At 41.6% G+C, this 20860-nt stretch overlaps 1 protein-coding gene across 21 annotated transcripts in view; it reads right to left on the minus strand.

Moving 5' to 3' along the window:
- The window catches only part of ZBTB20 (zinc finger and BTB domain containing 20), a 475279-nt gene that overhangs the window by 19238 nt on the left and 435181 nt on the right, over positions 1-20860 (minus strand). For 14 of the 21 annotated variants that reach the window (XM_050977301.1, XM_050977281.1, XM_050977297.1 and 11 more), the window contains one exon: positions 8253-8440. In XM_050977301.1, coding sequence (XP_050833258.1) covers positions 8253-8440 — 188 coding nt within the window. Of the gene's footprint in view, positions 1-8252; positions 8441-16064; positions 16162-20860 lie in introns of those variants that run through there. The other 7 variants (XM_050977311.1, XM_050977315.1, XM_050977307.1 and 4 more) reach the window with 3 other exon arrangements.

Below are 20860 nucleotides of genomic sequence, written 5' to 3' on the forward strand. Positions count from 1 at the left end.
CTACTTCCCTCTCGCGGGCTTTCAAGAAGCAGCATTTCACCACATGTCACAGATGGATACAGAGTATACACTCCACATGCCAGCCGGGCAGAGGTGCTTTCAGTGTTTAACACAACAAAGCTGGGATGAGTAGGGGTTCTAGGATTTGTTTATCTCTTTCCCATAGGTGCACTTAATTCCTCAAGGAGGTATTTTTGCTGACAGATTCTTCAATTCTCATTGTACTCTATGAGTGGGAGATCCGTAAGACTGGATCTCATGTTATTTTAGCCTCATGAATGACTCCATGGACAATGAAAATAGCCACAGAAAATATAAATGGGTGGCACAATGGCATCCCCTCTAGAAACAACAGCACTTGGTGTCCTTGGGAATTCAAATGCACGACACCAGACACCAGCCAGAACATGCAGCTGTGGTCTCCATGCACCTGGATGCCAGGCAAACAGCCTCATGCAAATGAAGTTCAGTGACATTCTGATGGCTTTCAACTGATTCTCACCCGTGGAGTAGATCAAACACCACACTTCTTGTGAACATGATTTTAGTCTGCAACACCTCCTAGCACTCTTTATAAACATAAGTAGGTGGTATTAAACAATCCCTTGGTTTTATGTTTCGGGTTCACTACCATGTTAAGGCTTCAGTTCGAAAAAAAGTTCAAATGAAAGAGCTCCCTTTGTTCAGTCATTCAGTGGAGAACAATGCAAGAATTGTTTTGGTTTTCTCTAACTTGAATACTGGCTTGGCAATACCTTGTTCTAAAGTTACTGAGGAGGATCATAGCACAAAGATTACATGGCTACTCTACCACAGGTAAACAAAGGAGGAGAAAGTGACTATGGAAGCTTAGAGGAAAAGAGCAAAAAGCTCCAATACTAAACAGATCATAGTGGTGAAAAGGAGCAGGAGGTGACCAAGTATGTTTTTACACCTGTAACTTTGGAGTTGTGTAGCTGCAACAAACCAGGCCACTATGACACCAGTCAATGTTTCTCAGTGCATGGAAGGTGTCTCCCTACAGCACACAAGAGACTAACTGTGAGAGATACAAGCACTGAGCTGCACAGCATTTTAACAACCCTCAGTAAGACAAAAGGAGATGGAGATGCAGCTGCTTTAGTTTCCTTCAAGCAAGATTCACCTGTCAAACACTGAATTATTCCTCTGAAGACCATATTAGGAAATGGCACATTTGGTTTAGTCTTCTCACCCAACTAAGATAGAGGAGATGACAGCAGTAGCATGTATGGTTAAGACATGAAATTACAATGATTGGCATGATTATGTTTGACATGCTTCAGGCAGAGCTCAGAGTGACAGTTTTGGTATGAGCAACTTCAAGAAGAACAACTATTGAAAGGAAAAAAAGAAGAGGAAGTTAGTCAGAAAGGGTCTGAAAAGATAAGGAAGTAAAATTCCTAAGAGCAGCAGGGAGGTGGCCTTAATAACACTTTAATAGAGTTCATATGCATATCCAAGGACAACAAAAGAAAAATGAGGAAGTAGAAAATGCTACAATGGTTAAATAACAAGGTATAAGAGTTCATTAAAACTGAAAATTTATTCTTCCAAACATGGAAATCATGCCTAAGTGACATTAATAGAACTGAGCATAAACTGTAGTAGACTAGATGTAAAACCAAGATTAGGTAGGGTGAAGAGGAAATTTAAAGAAAAACTCACTAAAAGCATAAAGAGAAATATTATTTAAACATATCAGAGAGAGAAAGTTAACAGAACGATGACTAGTATCTATGAAGTGTTGCAGACTATGTGGATTGAGAGATCAGGTAGGCAAGTGGTCGTGTCAGTGTGTTAACAAGACTACTGTCTATGAAAGCAGTACAGGTAAGCAAGGACATTATAGAAACTCTACTGCGGAATTGACATTATTGGCTCATTTTCAGGATGGAGTATGATGGAAGAAGGTAAGCCAGTAAGCAAGGGGAGAAGAGGAAAGCACTGCTCTAGAGACTTACAAAAAACCCCCTGAACTGAACCAAACACAAACCCCACACACAAAACCACACAAACAAAATCCCAAATGTTAAAAAAAGTACTAGAACATCTTGATACATTGAACAGTGATAGATATTTGTATGTATCCATCAGTCCTTCACTTCATGAGTGAAGCAGCTGAAATACATACAGAAGAAGGATTTACTGAAGACTATGAACATAAAGAACAGTAATTAAAATCTTGGAGGGGGCTGACTCTGAAGACACAACAAAGTAAACTCAAAAGCAGACTGCAGACATCTTAATGGACAGTTAGAGTGTGTCTCTCACTGGCTGCAGCATGACTTACAAAGAGAAACACTACAGCATTACCAAGTCAGTCACCTCAAGAATGGAAGCTATGGAACTGTAAAGAGCAGTAAGTCTTATCCTTTCCCCTGGTACTTAGAAAGGATAGATACACTGTAGAAATATCTTCAAGATGTCCCCTGAAATCATGGGAGTTAGGAGCATGCATGGCAGCTTTAAACCAAAGCCAAGACTATGTATGTTATCACTGACAGTTCTTTAAACTGAGAGCAGTAAGAAAAACACTGAACACCACAACCTAACACCAACACAGTATTACAGGGGCATCAAATAACAGAACCAACATTTAGGATAATTAGACAAATTTTCCATGGCATCTATGTGTTACAAATATAAGTGATTTATGCATCAGTGAAAGCTGGGCTCCACAGTTGCTTCTGAAAACTAACTCACTGACTTTGTAACTGAAGTACCATATGCTGTTAGTCATTTCTCAAGAGACAAAAAGCCCGAGAGACCAACCTGACAAAACTCACTTAGTGCACTGATTAGAATATAGAGACCAGTTCCAACCACTAGCACAACATTTTTCACTGCCAGTTCTTCAGTGTATTATGATGGCTTTTTCAAGAGGCAGGGTGAACTCAGCTTAGTTTTGCATACCTGTATTTGTACCTACTTTTGTCTCTATACAATTCAAGCAACACATATCTGCTACTATGAAAACACAAATTATTCCTAACTCATACTTCTTTGATAATTTTACAAACAAAAATACAAGTGCACAGGGCATAGAAATCACAACTACCATAAAGAGAAGCAGTTACCAAACAAAATTTCAAGTGTTCTGCAAGATGAAAGTATAATTATTGTAACATCAGTATTTGAGAACTATGGATATCCTTGCTTTCAGTTAAGCTTTCTACAGAAAAGGCCTGTATCATTATTATTATATCATCTAAAATAGATATCTAAACATAGATAGTTTCTTAGGTCACCAAAAACAACCTAAAAATATTCGGCATTAGCTAAGACATGCCATACATAGATTAGCAAAAATACAGCTGAAATGACTATTGACATACTGCCTGACTCTCTAAACAAGGAAGCCGGTAGAATCAGGGGGCCTCCTGTCTCTACTGAGAGTGAAGACTATTTGAAAGCTCCAGAGCAGCTCCTAGGGAATCACAGCCACAAATTTCCAGGGAGAGGAGGAAGACCATCAGGGCATGTAACCATTCCCTTCCTGCCACAGAACCTCGAAGAGAAACACAGGAAACCTGAAAGGTAAAGATGATGCCAAACCACCTTCAGATCTACCCAGTCTCTACATTAGCCCCAGGCAAACTGAACGGGCAGATTCATGGGAAGGGAATGGTGGTTCCCTCTAGCTGCTCAAGAAAACAAAACCCCAGAGTTTCCATATTCCCTCTCAATGCTCTGTGGAGTTCAGGAATCTTGTGAGGTTCCCACTCTGTCTTTCCCTGTCATGCTGGAAGGCTAAGAAGCTACAAAAATCAGTACTTAGAAGGAAAAAAAAGCAAATACTCTGCTTCAAAGTTCCTGTTCTGTGAAAGCTGAAAAATTCTGGAATTGGACCAAGTCAGCCATGGTACTTGAGCATGTAGGGGGAGAGAGCTCAGATGTGGTCTATCAGTGACACTGTTTATAAAGTGCATTCTATTTAATGCAAAAAACCACCCTTTTAAAACATAAAAACATAACTTTAGAAAGTCCCTTGCTAAAACATGACTTTAGAAAGTCCTCCCTTATTTCAACAACCTGCCAATGATTCTTTAACAGATTAAAAAAAAAATATTCATGGCTTACTTTTCTTCTCAACTCATTCCTTACCAGAATTTCAGGTCTCTGCAAGAATTCTGTGTTCTCTAAAATAATAAATACTGCTTCAGCAGTTTTTCCAGTGATTGTCCAACCTGCCTCAGTCCCATGGAAACTCTTTGCAAAGATGTTGCTTTTGTCTTGTCTGGAACAAATTCCTCCACAGATGGACCATCCAATGTCTAAGAATAACTCTTTTAACTATCAATAGACACAAAGAGATTCAGTTGCACTGTTCCCGTGGGATTCCTTTGAGTTTGGACACATCTGTTAAGATGCATACATCAGAGCCTGAATGAAGTTTTTGTCTGATTGCATCTTTGAGAACTCGTGAAAGTTTCTGCCAAAATGATCTTATCTCTTGGCCCGCGTGCAAAATATATACAGTTATAGATGCTTTCTGAAAAGCTCCTGAAGTAAGTGGCCTATGCAGACCAAACCAGTTTAAATACAGCCAGCTCCTGATGACCTTCTTCCTCTCACTGAAATCTTTAGAAAATTTACCTGAGGCTGTTCAGCCTTTGAACTACAACCTTATTATGTACTTTATGCATTCTCTATCCATAAGCAAGGAAATATGTGAAAAAATGTGAATAGAACAAATCTTATTACTTCCCTGTGCTTTTTTATAACCTTCCCACAACTTGTGCTTGTCCTTGCCCGAGCATCCTTCTTCTGGGCAAACAGACAGATCTGTTTGTGACAGCTGAGTAGCTAGATGTATAACTCAGCTGGAGTTCTATCAAGTCACTTTATCATTTAATTCCAAATTAATTCAAAGTGGTGTTTTTTATCTGCTAAGCCCTCCATGAAAATAGTTATCTCAGGAAGCACGTCTTCCTCTAACTTGTTTCTCCAACTGTATTGCGTTTCCCAGGACTAAAAGAGAAGGGACTGGACACAGTGCATCCTGTGTTCTGGATTTAGCTTCAAGGATTCATCTGTGCTGGAAATAATGCTCAAACCCCGAAATCTAGGAACTAGTCCACTAGTCCTACAAGTTTGAGGAATAATGCAATTTCATTTGGAATAAGTGGCATTAGAACTAGCATGTAGAATATACTATGCTACTGAATGAAACCCTAAATTATGTTAGGCATCACATATGACTTTACCCAAGGATTTTTTTTTTTTTTTTGCTAAGTATTCATATCAGTAAGACTGGCACTATTGCTTTAGGCTTTCTTCACCTCTGCCTTTTACAGCTGAGGAGCAGATGGCTATCGCAGAGTTTTTATTTCCTTTGCTTGGAAAAAAAAAATTGATCTGAACCATTCCAAAAGCACCCTGATATTTTAAAATAGATTGGCTTCTGAACATTTCTCATAATAATAAATATGTGGTGTTGTTTTCTGCCAAGCACTAGTGACTGTGCATGCAAAATGGTCAGTGAAGATTTCAAACTGATTTGAATAGGTGGTCCATAAAATCCAAGCCTTTTTTTTCCCCCGGATACATAAATGAGGCCTTATGAAACCATCTGTACATCTGTCCATTTTCCCAAGAACTGATATACCCTACCATGCTGACTCTTTCTGGGTGCTTCTGGTATTTTCAGAGAAAATTCCTCCCAAACTTTCAGTCTAACTTTAGTTCAAAAGTATTTTTGTATTATTTGCCATCCACTAGAAAACTCCCCAGCAGAATGAAGAACTTCCTTTGAAAATGAAGTATCTGCCCAGATGTGGGGGTACTGCCCAGTCTGGGCAAGGGAAGAAAAGCAATATTGTGTTTTTCTTTGTGTCTAAACGTAGAGGGAAGGACAGAAAATCTTGCTGGCCCAAAGAGAAACACATCACCATGGGTCAAAAAGTTGAGAGGAAGAAAGACATGGCAATGTAGCTCTGAGGGGAGAGGAAGAGAAGGACAAAGAAAGAGATTCTAGAGTGAGGGGAAAGAATCGACCCAAAAGACAGGGCACATCAGAGGTATGGAGAAAGCATTTGTAACTGCAGGGAAACCTGTTTCTAATGTTGGGAGCCACAGAAATCAATCTTTTGCATCCAGGAACATATTTCAGCACTGAGGATTGAGGCAATATGAAAAAAGAATACCACAAAACATGGTAGAAAGCCACAGTAAATATGCAGTAAATATTCATCACTCCTCATTTCAGTTCATGTGGGTTCTTGCTGTTTTGCAAGAGCATGCCAAACACTAATTGTATGCTTACCACCCCTAACAAATACAGCCTGATAAAGGTCATAACCCATCATAAACAATTGTGAGACTTTCTATTGCTTTCAGCTAACAGAGATCAATACCACAAGAGGTCTTACTATTTCCTGAATTTTTGCAGAACTCTAGCTATATTTTGGGAACTAAATTTCAACAATTCACAAGACAGAACAATGGTAATGCTGAAATTGCTATTAAACCTATTTCCTGAAAAAAATCCCCCTCACTTGCAGTGTGAAAGGAGCATCTAACCTGGGCTGCCAGTTTACTCCTACTTACAGAATAATACAATTATTTAGGTTGGAAAAGGCCTTTGACATCATCTGGAAGGTGACTTGGGGACACTAAAAACTTAGGGTCTAAAAGACACTGTGCACAGAACAGGTAGAGCATGAAGAGCTGCAAGCTCCACCTTCCCCTGCTGCCCTCTGCCAATATTCCTCACCCTGAACTTGGCCACTTCAGAAAGCAAAAGCAGGAGCTCATTCTCCAAGTTCCCCACAATCCCTGCTGGCCTCTGTCCTAAGGTTGCTTTCATGGGTTTCCATTTGTACTGTCAAAAAAATCAGTGTGAGGTTTCAAATCCCATTTACTAATGAACTCTTTCATCTTTGTGAATGGGATAAAGGGATTCTTTGTTTGAAAATAAGTATTATTTTTTCTTGTTTTTCTGCTCATTTTTTGCATCTTTTCACAAGCTTTTTGTTTTCAGAAAACATTACAAGACAAAACTGTACCCCAGTTTTAACAAAGAGCCTGACATCTCTGATTTGAAAAGAATTCTTGTAGATACTAAATTGCATGCTGCCTGCTGTTCAATTGTTTCACAGCTCTTTTTCTCCCCAAATCACCAGGTGAGATTGAGGAAAGTCTCCCCAATGTTTACTAGCTCTATTAAAATCAAGATCTCTAGCAGAAGCTCATAATGAATAAAGTCAGAAGCCAACAGGAATGAATTGCAGCTAAAGTGATTTTGATAGTGATGATCCCTATAACCTGACTGCTTCCAAGCTTGGCCCTGAGGCAGGATTTTTAAATTAAAGAAAGAAAAGGATACACATACTTTTTAATCTGATTTTTTATTGTCATGCCCTGATTTTTTTACAGGCTTTTGCAAAGTCTGAAAGTCTGGTTGGCTTCCGAGCTGTGGAAAACTGGTGCCTTCCCCTTACCCTCCCCTCCCCCCCACCTTGTAAATTTACATTCTAAACCAGTGCAGAAGAGGTAAACTATATATTCTAAAACTAGTGAGTGATGAAATTCACAATACCCTGCACATTCTTGCCCAAGAGACTTCCAGGCAAGAACCTCTGTGAAATGACAATGTTTTGAAGAGCTGGCAAGGTCAGGTGACTTTCCAAAATCCAGTTTTAATAATCCCCTCCCTTATTTTTTGGCAAAATGGAGAAGAACATTTTCTAAAGGGCAATTAACCCATGCTGAGTAATCTGAAAGTGAATGCCCTCAAAACAAGGGCCTTAAAGCTGGTACAATCACACAGGTCTACAAAGATTTTCCAGACTCTCACAGACTGATCCTCTCCACAAAATGCTCCCCTTTCTTCCTGGAAACTTTACAGTCCTGGGCTGCAGAGTCATGCACATTTTTTCAGCACTGATTGAAACCCCCCAGTCAGGAGATGCGGTTGGGTAATGAGAAGCTTGTGACTGACTACCTGGAGCGGAGCAACAGTTCTAGTTGGACAGGGACATGCTTGAGGGGTCTTCCTTTTTTAATTTGCAACAAGCAGCAACCTGACCTAACAAAACACTCTCAGCTTTTTCTAGCTGGTTCCAGTATCACAACCTTACCAAAGAAATGTTCTGCTTTGTATGTAATTCCCAAAGAAGAGAGAAGGTAAGCCCTGTTTATGACATTATGGGAAGAGCATCCGACTGGAAAACTTGGTGCACAGTAAGGAGGTGTTTTCAAGAACCCCAGCAATATGTTGGTGTACTCACAATCAGATGACCCTGTGTGTGCGTGCAGGTTTGTTGGTGAATGTGGAGAGTGGATGAGGGCTGGGCTCAGAGGAGGAACAGCTTCAAGGTTCAGGCAGGGAAGGCCTGGCTTGGCACTGCATGCACCCGTCTGAGTAATCTCATTCTCCTCAGACGCCTTCTGGTTTTCAGCTGTCTTGGGTTTCTTCCTGAAAATAAACAAAGAGACCTTTGAAGGGACTGACTGCATATTTGGGAAAAGGCATTTTTAGAATCTGTTAAAGATAACTTTCTTCCCCCACCACCACCCCCCCTCTTGCCTCTCTTTTCCCTTACAGGGAAAGACGCAGAGAAGACTTTCCTCCATACTTGTTGTTTGGAAACAAGCTGCTCCTTGTTTTGACTCTGATGCAATGGCCCTGAGACTGTGTTACTGCAAATAGGCCAAGCACGAAGCTCCTTATTCTGCCCCTACTGATGACATATAAAATGAAACTCGTCCCAGTAGTTTAGACAGAGCGCCATTTGACAAATATTAACCAAGGCTGTAGCATTCTGAATAGAGAGAGTTATACAGAAGTAAAATAGAATTGTCTGAAAAGCAAACAAATATGCAAGTTTCAAGTTCAAAACTAATCAGTGCAGAGACTTGCATTGTGGGCAAAAGCACTGAGGCAATTTTGAGATGCAGAGGTTATCTAAGTAAAGCATTAAGACTTGGAACCTGAAACAGCTTTCTGTGAGCACTGAGTACACGAGCTCTCAACTCCCTCCATCCAAATCTCCAAGGAATTAAGCCTCAGTGGTACATCAAGCAGGTAGTGTTCTAAATAAGAAGCTTGACTAGGCCAATATTCAAGCAGCAATCAATGTATTAATTAATATGGTAAGGTATGAGCCACACAGCGCTGGATACAGTGGAGGAAGTTTTCCCTCCAACTGCACACCGATAGCTGGGGCTTACAGGTATTTATAGGGGTACTCATAAACTTTCTCAGCAGTTTCTATTCCCAACTTTCCCTCATCAGCAGCTTCTATTCCAAATTTTTACGTTACAATTCTATACAATATTGTGATTTAGTTTTTCTCAGGATGTATCCTAGCTGGTGGTCCGGTGAAAGAAGGAAGGAGTATTTCATCTGGTGAAGTCCCGCTTCCAGATGTGGGTCTACCTTTTGATTGCAAGGACCACAAATCTCATAACAGTGATGTCCGCTTCCCTTGGTCGAGGCTATTAATCCTTGAATCGATGTCCATCTTCCTTTCTCAAGCTGCTTTTCACTGTTTTGTTAAGGCGTGAGATAAGCAGGTTTCCTTTCTATACATTCTATAGCGATAGTTTCAAAAGATCTTTACTACAAGCAATATTCTAAAATTATGCTTCAAAAGGTTATTATTGCAAAACTCTTTAAGGCTTAACTACAAGCAGAAAGTTCTTGTCAAAAGGCAACACCTTAAAACTTTGATTCAAATGCCCCTAAATCAGCTTAAGACTTACAAAGGTTAATTGTAAACAAAGGATAGGTTCAAAGGCCTTCTTCCATGCTTTATTTTTCTAAGTCATTATTAGAATTCGTCTTTGTAACTGTCCCATGGTCGGTTTCCGCACATATTACAATCACAAATACATACATTGCCTGTATGTACCTGACACGAAACACAGGTTTGTATTTCACAGTAGTCAGTCACCAGCTTCACGGCTGGAGAAGGCGAGGCACCGGGCGAAGCGGCAGGTTTTGAATCACACAGCGAACACGCCAAACAGGGCAGCGAGCAGCCGCCTCACTGTCCCCCCTCCGCTACACAGGTGCAGGTGCTCCCTCGGTGCTCCCCGAGCCAGGGAGCTGCGCCGCCAGCTCGGGACGCAGCCTGCTGAGGGGACACTGCTGCCCCGGCCCGGGATGCGGCTGGGGCACCGGGCAAACATCGGCTGCTACTGCCACCGCATGCCGGGGGGAGAACCGTGGGCACCCGCAGGAGAGCAGCAGGAGCCGGGCAGGCTGGAGCCGTGCCGCTGGAACCCGTTATCTCCGGCCGACCCCCGAGCAGTGCCGGGGCACCCCGGACGCACGTCCTGCCTGCCAGCCAGCAGGGCCCTTTCCGCAGGCCGGGACTCTCCTCACGGAGGGTCAGGGCGGAAGCCCCTTCTCCCCGCGCGCCTTTGCCCTCCTGTGTCCCACCGGGGACGGGGTTTGAGGGCTGCGTGGCCTCTCCATTCTTGAAGCGACCGTCCAGAGCGGAGAGTGCCGATCCCGCGGGGGGCGAGGAGGGGCAGACCAGGCCGGCCGCTTACATAAAGGCCTTATGTAAGGGCGGCACACCCGGCCGGGGGCAGGGTCCGACCCGCTGCCATTGCCTGCGGCCGCCGCCGGGAGGCAGCACCCGCACGGACCGGCCCGGCCCGGCCCGAGGAGCAGAGCTTGGAAGAAAATTAGAATAAAAATTTAAGTTAAACGGGCCAGAAAGAAAGAAAGAAAACAAGTCCTTTCCCCACCGTTCCTCCCGCAATGCCCCCCCAGGAGGTGGTAGGCCCGGAAGGGATGCCTTGGATCGGCCGAGGTGCAGCAAGAGGCGCCCGGTGGTAGCTGGCCAGGCTTCGGAGTGCGGCCGGGGAGCCGAGCTGAGCTCTGCAGGTGAACCACGGCCAGCGAGAGGGTCACACTGATAGCTTCTGGCAGTCCTGGTGTGTTTTGGGTTACCGGAACGACAGTCTCCACACCACGGGATGGGTGGATGGTATTGCTGCTGTAAACTATAGCTTGTACATTGGCACATATATTTTAAACTACATGGACTGTATATGTTTTGTTTGTAATAGTCTGCATGGATCTTTGGCATGATCCAAACGAACTCTGGCACACCTTCACACACCTCATTTCCAGAGCCCAGGACATTCCCATGTGCAGCCAGCATGCACTGGGGACTGCAGGAAATCTGTGCATAAACCAGTGGTTTTTTACAGTATTGCTACCCAAGCAGCTTTCAGATAGCACACCTTTCTGGCCTGGGAACAAAGGCTGTATGTAGGCTTGGACTCTGGATGCACAGGACAATGAAGTTCCTTGTACCCAGGAGCTGCACTGCTGTATTTAAGGTCTGTTTTCAGCTCGGAGTTAACCCAAGTTATATGCTTGGAGTACAGCCTCTGACTCCAGGTCTATCCACACACAATGCTGCCTAGCCTGGGCAGGAGACTGCTGTTTTTTTGCAGAGTGGGGGCTAAGTCTGAGTAAACAAGACCTGTCAGTCAACCAGCACAGCTATAGTTCTGTTGTTAAATCAAGCACTGACTGATGTTTCATCCTGTGGCTGATCCTGCCAGTGCCTCCCAAGGCCTTCAAAACTCATTAGAGGGGACAGGTTAAAAAACACTATAGCAACAGGTAGTGCCACCAAGAAGGTTGTGCAAAGTATCCCCTGCTTCTTCCTATCCAAATCCTTATTTTTTCTATTTTGCTCCTAAGCCTGACATTGCGTTTTCAAGATGCTCTTGTGTCATCATTTTTCCACACTGCAGTCCTGCAGCTCAATGACTTTTGCTTACTAGGATGGTAAGAATATAGCAGTGGTGCTACCTGGCACTGGAAATGACACCTCTCCTCAGGAGTTCATTTCTCTCACTGTTCAGACATGGGCTGTATGTCACTACCACCTGAAAGGGATGCAGGCTTCCACAGGAGGGAAGCTAAGGAATCAGCAAAGTCAGCTAAGGATCTAAAGAAAGCTTTGCAGAAAAGAATAATCCTGGGGACACTATAATCAAAACTACTTATGAAGAAACCCAAACAAAGTTCTCTAGTCTGCAATGTCCTACTACTGTTGCCAGCAAAGGCAAAGTCACAGCAATCCTGCTGTTATTGTAAGTATATTCCTATTCTTTTGTTCTACCTTATCACTCATACAGAAAGCTCCTATTGCCATGATCTTCACCTATATATTCTAATTAAATATTCTTACATTCTCTTATATAGTCTACTTCTATTGCTATCTTTTTGCTCTAAGTCCTCACAGGGAGAATTGTTAAGTACTCAATCAGGTTATGGCATCTCCATCCTTGGAGATTTTCCAAACTTAATTGAACAAGGCCCTGAATAACCTAATCCAGCTTGGAAGTCAGCTCCGCTCTGAGCAGGGAATTGGACTACAGACCTCCAGAGGACCCTTCCAACCTAATTTTGTTTCTGATTGCACACTACTTCTCTGAACACTTTCATCCGCGAGCTCTCTAATATATCTCCATGGTCCAGAAGGTAAAAATTACCCACAAACTTTGGAAAACTGTGAATTGTTATGTCAACATCAAAAATCTTGAAAGAACAAGGGTAGGAGCAAGAATGAAACAAGTCATAAATATTGTTTGTGGAACCTTCCCAAATTACTCCTATGTATGTCCATCTCTGGACTTCATTGATTGGCAATCCTATGTGATTATTTCAGTAGTAAGGGTCAATCTACCTTGCTGCTTTAGTTCTTATGACTGTGTTCTCTATATACTAATCTTGGAAAAGAGCTGTTTGCTATTTACTTGTTAGTAAGGGCAACGATTGCCATGTTTGGAATGCAAAAGACTTGGGAATGTGCTGGTGGAGTAAGGGGCTCTGTTCTGATCTCCGGTTATCTCCTTCTCTATACATACCTGGGGTGCATTACAAGTCCGTTCCAATACTGAACTCATTCTTAACATTATCAGAGGGCCATCACCATCCTTGCTCCTTGTGAAGAAAAGCAGAAGGGCAATACAGCAAAGAGATGGCATTTTGGTACATGGACTTGATGCAGAGAATCCCACAAGCTGGGAACAGAAAAGACACCGACTTTCAAAATTTAGAGGGTCCCTGCAGAATTTATATTTGCTACTGATTTACAAGAGATTTATCCAGTTTATTTCTAAACATCCTACCTACTCTATCACTTTAAATTTTCTATCCTATGTCCATGTATTTTCCTTTTGTTGGCATTCACTTTCAGCATTCCCTTATATTTATGTGGGTTTTTTCGTAATGTTAATTTACACCACTTAAAACATATTGTCTTCTTTCTTCATTGTATGTTTTCCAGTACCTACTACAGGCTAACTGCCTCCCCTGTCTTTCCTGAACTGAACTGTGTGTATCAGTACTTGTGAGCTCACATGCAAAGCAAAATGTATACAATCACTGCCATAATATTATTTCTCTTTTCTGTCAGCATCCTCTTTGCACTGAGGCATTCGCTCCTTTCCATGTACCTTAACACTGCACTGTCATAGAACAAGATCTCAGATGGTGGCCAACTCACAATGATGCAGCGGCTGCATGATCTGGGCACTGGCTGTAAACTAGAATTGGCTCATTTCTGTTTCATTTGAAGGCAGAATGGGTAATATTTTGGATGTCCTAACCTCAAAGCTATCTAGAAACTAATTACTACCTCTGAGCTTTGGAATGCCTTTAAAACCCCTGCCACACTTCCCCTTTCTTGCTGCCACTCTTGCATACAACTTTCTCTCCCTCAACCCTCCACTTGCTCTCCACAGTTGATTTCTTTGCCTGTACCTCCCTTGCAACCATTATTGAGTTTGGAATGAATTTCCCCTGGATGAGTTAACACATTCTCACAGTGGGCCCAGCAAAACGGTCCCTGTCAAAAATAGACAGTGTATGTTGTACTTCTCACACAGCAGCTATAACTAATGCTTGAACCTTCCCTTACAAGGGGAATAGCACTCTGTCCTGCAGAGACATCAGGTTAGCACTGAACAAATTAGCTCAGGTATAGGAACCAGTGTAGCTGTGCAGAGCCCACAGCAGCATCCTGGCTCTCAGGGGAAGCCATCATAATGTGACTGCATGAGAGTAATACTACATAATGAACAATAATGAGGCAGTTTTCAGCCTCTGAATACAGGGAGGGCTGGGTCACCAACCAGACCTTTGTTCGTCACATATTAAGCAGCACAGAGGGAACATGCCACAGGGTTGCTGATGTTGTTGTAAGTGGTGCTGCTGGCTGAGTCTGCCCACCCATGTTCCAGGCATTATTTTGCCTCTTCACAGCTATGGCATCACCTTATACTAAGTGCCCTCAGGTCAGAGATGCCTGTAGGGTCCAAGCACTGTGCTTAACTTACTGGTGCACAGTTAGTTTGTAACCTTAGAAATTCACAGGGGCTGTATAGAATTGGAAAAAAACCAAAACAAACAAAACAAAACAAAACAAAACAAAACAAAAAACCCAATAAAAAACAAAACCTCCAGCTTTTCAAATCCTAAAAATAAGAGTGTGAAAAAAGTTCACGTCTGATTTTAAGCAATATTTTCCCTCAGTGTTCTGCTGCACATTCTTCCTCTGCCTGTGTGTGACTAACACAGCTCCTGATATCAGTGTTTATCACTGCCAGTGTTGTGTCTCTTTCAGACATGACATTGACAATACATATTTAGAAACTGACAAAGTAAAGAGAGACAGGAGTACAATCACTAGATTTAAAAAAAATAGGGCTGAAAGAACAACAAAAACCCACTAAAATCTGCCCAGAGACCTCACCCTAAAATTCAGGGCACACTGAGTGCCAGAGCTGAGGGTGAAGCTTCCCAAGACAGGCTCCCTTTAAATCACCTGAACCATGACAGTTTTCCTGCCAGAAGTGTTGCTTCAGTAGTTAAAAGTCCTGCACAGGCTGGACTGAATTGCCTGAATATTCACACAGCTTCTCTGGTGATTTTGCAGCCACATTCGTCTTCATGCTGTTGCAGCTACATGACTGGCAGTTTGTTTAAAATCTCTGATTGCAAGTTTGTGTCATACAGTGGAAAACACAAACTCCTGAAAACATCACCATAAAATGTAATATGAAAGAGAAATCCCAGCACAATACTGCAAAGCAAGAATGGGAGGCACAGAAAACTGACAAGAGAGACCCAATGTTCTAGTGCAATAAAAGCCTGGAAAATTTAATCAACACAGAAAAGTAAAATAAACTCCAAAATCCCTTACAGGAGACTGATTAACATAATTAAATTAAACTCAGAGATTAAGTTAAAGTAAGATTGAAATTTGCTGGGTCCTTTTCAGGCCTGAGGTAGGGTTTATACGGCCCAAAAGTTGTCTATTTATTCCATCTAAACCACAAGTCTCATGAGAGTTGGGTCCTGTCTACAGAGCTTGCCTCACTTGTAATATCAGGGCATCTCAGCTATGCTAACACTGTTACAATACTGACAATTACTGAGAACTGATCAAAATAATTCAAAACTATTAAATTTATGGGGGAGAAAGTAAAAATATCAGGCAAATGGTCATTTCAGAGCATAATAAAACCACAATGCAGTCAGAATTCTCTCAGGCAACTTTACCTATGTAATCCAGCCAAATCTACCGAATTGTAGTGGCCTTAAGTCATAAATGTCTCAGGGCCCTGAAAGAACAGTGTAAACCTTTAAGAAGTTGCAATAGATTGCCTGTCTGTATTGCCTGAAACACCAATGAGAGGAAAGGTGTCTCATTAAAAAGTAATAAGAATAAAAAAGAAGATAAACACTGCAAAGATAAACATTGATGAACCAATTAGAACAGCACGAGCTAGAGAAGTAAGTAGGGAGAACTTGCCAAAGTAAAAAATACAAGCAGATCAAACCAGCTATTGCTGAACTATGCTGTGAGGCTATGATTTAAATATTTAACAGTTTTTTACTGACATACTTTTTGCCCACATATTTCCTTGCAAATTTCAAAAGAAAAACTTAGTTTACCCTCATCAGCAAGGCTCACAGGTGCTGCAGTTTGTTTTTGTTTTTGTAAGATGTCTTATTTTGCTGAACAAGAAGTCTTTTATAAGAGATAAAATATACTTACAGTGGTTTCCAAATGGTATCACTCTTCAGGTAAATTACTCCAAGCCTTGGACCTAGTGCAGACGTTCATTGGGGCAGGGAACAGAGAGGGGCTGTGTCTGTACCAGGAAGAATCAGAAGGAAAGGTCAGGGGGAAATAATAATTATTTACTGAGAGCAAGAAAACTTGCTACAACTCTAACTGGCATTCTGTGCTGTGAGTACAGCTGGCTGCAGCCTGGTAGTGCTGAATTCCCGCTTCAATCCCTCCAGCCCTGGCTGCAAAGGGCCACAGAGTCAGTCCCCAGTTACCCCAGTCTGCCCATGCAACCTAATCCAGTAAAGCAAGGAGGAGAGGAAGGATTGGCCACCAAAGGGCTACCAGCAGGATCTCCAATGGCATGAGCATGGAGCACTGATGGAGAGCTAGCACAAACTTGGCACTCAAGTGCATCTCATCAGAACAACAAGGCCAGTCCTGTTCCGAGCAGCAATAAACACTTTCTCAGGACTGAAAGGCAGGAAAAGGAATGAAAGAATCCTCCTTCATGTCTTTTGCTGTCTTTACATCACAAAAAGCATGGCTTGTATCAAAGCAGAAACCCCACTTTTCTCTCATCAGCCACCTGGTCTACTGCAGTGACACCAGGGAAGTAACTTATTGCCAGCCTTGCAGGAAAGGTTCAGCTCAGCAGCAGTTTTATTGCTGAAATCTTCTGAGATAAAGACATAGCTGGAACCAATGGACTGAGATGGGAAGGGATCCACAAAAAAACCTCTGGTCCAATATTTATTACATGGTGATTTCCCCATCCAGATCTAAGTTTCTGGGAGACTTGAATCCTTCTCTAGACTAAGAGAACTCCTCCTTTGCTAGCTTCTCATTATCCTTTAGTGGCTCACTGTGGGTATGTTGGGAGTATGTCTGAAGTTGACATCCAGGGACAGAATTAAATCCTGCTCACTTCACTTATGCAAAGAAGTCTTGAGATGTCAGCATATTCAGTCCTGTCCACAGTAAAGCCACTGGTGCCACTTCCATAAAAAAATGATCTTGCCTACTCTGAGCAGACCAGAAAAGCAAATATTTATCAAAGAAATTAAGAAGGTGATTGAAAAATGTTAAAGATGTAATTGTTATTTCACAGGTAGCTAATGTCACTGTGCAAGGTGGAATTTATGTCTGAAAATGCAACACAAAAAGACCCTGCTGTTTGTGCAGCAGGAACACTCCAATAAGCACTAAAAGACCCAATGAGTGATTTTTGATGACACTGTAATAATGTACTTCACAAAATATACATTCAGTTTTATGTTCAATTCACACATTTTGTAATGCTGGTGTTTCTTAGTGACTGGGATATATACTAAATTCTGATTTCAACTGGCTACATGAAACCTGGCAGCTACATTTTACAGGGGTTCAAGAAAAAAATTTATTTGATTCCAGTTTTTTTTTTAGGTTCTCCCCTCTTGGAGTCTGCTTTGAATTGCAAATTAAGTAAATTCAAATACACACACACACACAAAATCTACAACCTAGCCTGAGCCTCTGAGTTTCACCAGGGCTTGGAAAAGAAATCACATGCATCAGGTTAGTTGGAAAGAATTACATAAAACAGTGACAATTTTGACCAGAACCAAGGATTGAATTTCAAAGGTGCAGTAATGCCCAAGAATTCTGTAGATTTAAGTCCTTGCTAACGCTCAGCATGGCTTACTGTTAAGCTCTCTTTCCCACCTCCATATACGCCCCACCTGTTCTGTTAACGCTGACCTTGCTTCTTCATCCACTTTGCACACATCAGTCTGTCTTTTATCTGGCTATTGCTCACCTTTTTAAGGCATAAATCCCACGTGCCTTAGAGACTGCCTAGTACTTCAGATAACATGCATTTTTAACTTGTACTAGAAGCAGAAAAATCACAGGATCAGGTCTTTAGTCTTTACTTCAGCAGAACTCCTGCTCACTTCACTCCTAATTTCACACGAGAGAAGCCTAAGAACTGCATGTACTAATCCTGCATATTTTGTCACCTCTCTTTTTGTGTCATTATTGCTCTTCCAATCTCTGGGATCCCAATCCAAGTGGCTCTCTCTTGTAGCACTGCCTAGCACTCAATCTGGCTTCCCAACAAGGGTCAAGCAGACAAGTTGTTAGAGATGGGCTGTTGGAAGTTTTCTACAAAATATGGGCTCAGAAATCTCTGTGAAAGGCAACACTTAAAGTATCTTCATTTTTCTCCATGTTTTTTTGCCATGGCCTGGGAAGATAGCTCTCTTTCTTCCAGTGTGATGAGCATAAAGCACTGAGATCCTCAGCAGTTGTTAGGCACTTTTTAAATACATAAAATCAACAAAGCTGATGGTATTGCAACAGAGAATGAAATACTCCAAATTTTGTAAAATACATCATTTAACTTTGGAAAAATTAGAGGAAAAGGATCTTTGACCACAAGAAGATAGGGCAAAAAGAGAGAGAAGCAGGACAACAGAGAAGTGGGATGTGCAACACTGGGTTAAGTAACTTCTCCCCTGTGTACCCGGGCTCCTCTATCCAGAAAAGGAAAGCATTATATTTCTGTTCCATGGGGTACTGTGTGCTTAATTAAGATTTTGGAGGATAAATGTTCTGCATGAATGCATTCCAGGAATGCAGACTTTATTACTTAAATATTCCCACTAATGATAGTAACTTGGGCATTTTATACATGCTCACTTTTATTCCACCTTGCTCTTTCCAAGTTTTATCTGGTAATTTAGAGGGTGTGAGGAACATTAATTATATCAGTGTTTTTATTAAGGAAGGTCCATTTTATGAGAGTAGTGATGTACTACAGATTGTGATTTAAGATGTACACTTTAGGTCACTTTTATACTGACTTCAGTACCATTGCAATGGGCATAAAGTCAGGAGAAAATGTGGTGCTTTACATAATAATGCTGATGATTAATCGGCTCCTGGACCATTTCTCTATATTCTGAGGCACTGATCCTCCTTCTCCCTCCTGAAATTTGTGTCTTGACCCTTTCATCTCTTGTTAGCTACCTTTCCAGGGCTGTTCATTAATCAGCACCATTGATCTAATGTGGTTTGTCATATTGTATTACCTAAAGCACACAGAAGCAAGCATTGTCCTGACTCTGCTCTTTACACAACACACCATCATATTTCCTTTACAGATGACTTAAATAGTATAAACATCAACTTACTGTGGTTGCTTGGTCCTGAAACCGGCTTTTTTTAGGTTAGTTCCCTGCAGGATATTTCTGTCTCTCCCCCTGAATGTACTTCTGTCTCTTCAGAGACACCATCAAACACATTGAGTATTCCCCAATTGTTAAGAACACTCCTATGTCTGACCAGCAAGGGACAATCAGCAAAATAGCTCCTTCTCTTTGCTTGAGATCTGGTATCACAATCTTCTCTTACTTTTTTTTAGTGATTCCCAATCAAGCAGACTCAAGTTTTTAGTTAACTGCTATTTATTTTATTCTTGCAACAGTCTTTCCCCTGATATCATGAGAATCTTCCTTCTGCCTTTTCTCTGATCCCTAGTAATGAAAAAATTAAAAGATGAGCTTCTTGTGAGCGGATTTCCGATTACTCTTATTTACTGTGCTGGAACAGTGCTGTCTATCATGAGGCAATGGAAAGTAACTCACTAGTGCCTTGGAAGTTAGCATGTCTGATCTTAATGCACATATTGTACAGCTCTCCCGAGTCAGGTGGGTTGAGTTTTAATTGATGCTTTCACAGTCATGATATATTTTCAGACTGAGCTGAATTCAATTCTTTTTGGTCACTTTTTCTCTCTGGGAGTAGGATTTTGGATTAAATTCTTAAGGCCACAACAAGAAGGAGGAGATGAAAACAGCAGTGTTAGCCATCAATAAACACAATTCAAGAATCAACTTTCTGCACAAAATGGGTTATTCCAGATAGATTTTACAGTTTATAAGGAGAAAGTACATTGACTAGGACTGATTATGGCATTTACATTGTATGAACAAGGTTAGCCCATTGGTTACCTATAGGTAGATATCTAACCCCAGGGTCTCAGAGATCAAGATAGACTGAGATGTAAAAGCCACTGTTTAAGCAGAGGCCACAACCTGTGCTAAAAAAAACCGACAAAAATTTAGCAACACAGGACATGTTATGAGAAGGCCATAAGCATGGATTTTTCACAGTAGTCAGGGCTTTATTTCCAAGAGGAAATGGCTGATTTCTGTATTCGACTGGGAATGCTGTATGTCCACTATCAGTATGGCCTAAAAATCAGAAATTATTTTGTTAATGGATTAGACATTTACAGAAAGACTGTTTAAAGAGGCTGTACCGCTCTAGCCTGGTAAAGGCCAATTTCCCACAGGGACATGTTTGCAATAGCACTTGAGAAAAAAAATCTCTCCCTGAAGTCCCAGAGGTACTTACTGAAATCCAGAATATCAGGAAAGTCTGCATTGTAGGAAAGTCTACATTATGTTCCCACTTTTTCACTCAGAGGACCTCTATTACATGTCTGCATCTGTTTCTTTTCCCCTTCTCTCAAGGGCCTTTTATCTGATACTATAGAATTTCGCTGCTCTTAAGCTGCAATTCTTAAGTTTGATTTTGGCACTTGGAATAGGCATTTTTGAGGTCTTACTTTTGTTCTGTTTGTTGATTCTTCTGATATTTCTTTCTATTTGCAAGCAGTACTCTCAGTGTAACAGCTAACCATGCCTAAGAGTTCAGGTCGAAAAGGATGACTCTTCCTCTGACTTTCCATTTCCCATGCCAAATCCCTTCCTACCTGGGGCAGTGGTACAAGG

The sequence above is a fragment of the Serinus canaria genome, chromosome 1, assembly GCF_022539315.1.
Source record: "Serinus canaria isolate serCan28SL12 chromosome 1, serCan2020, whole genome shotgun sequence".
NCBI classification, from domain to species: Eukaryota; Metazoa; Chordata; class Aves; order Passeriformes; family Fringillidae; genus Serinus; species Serinus canaria.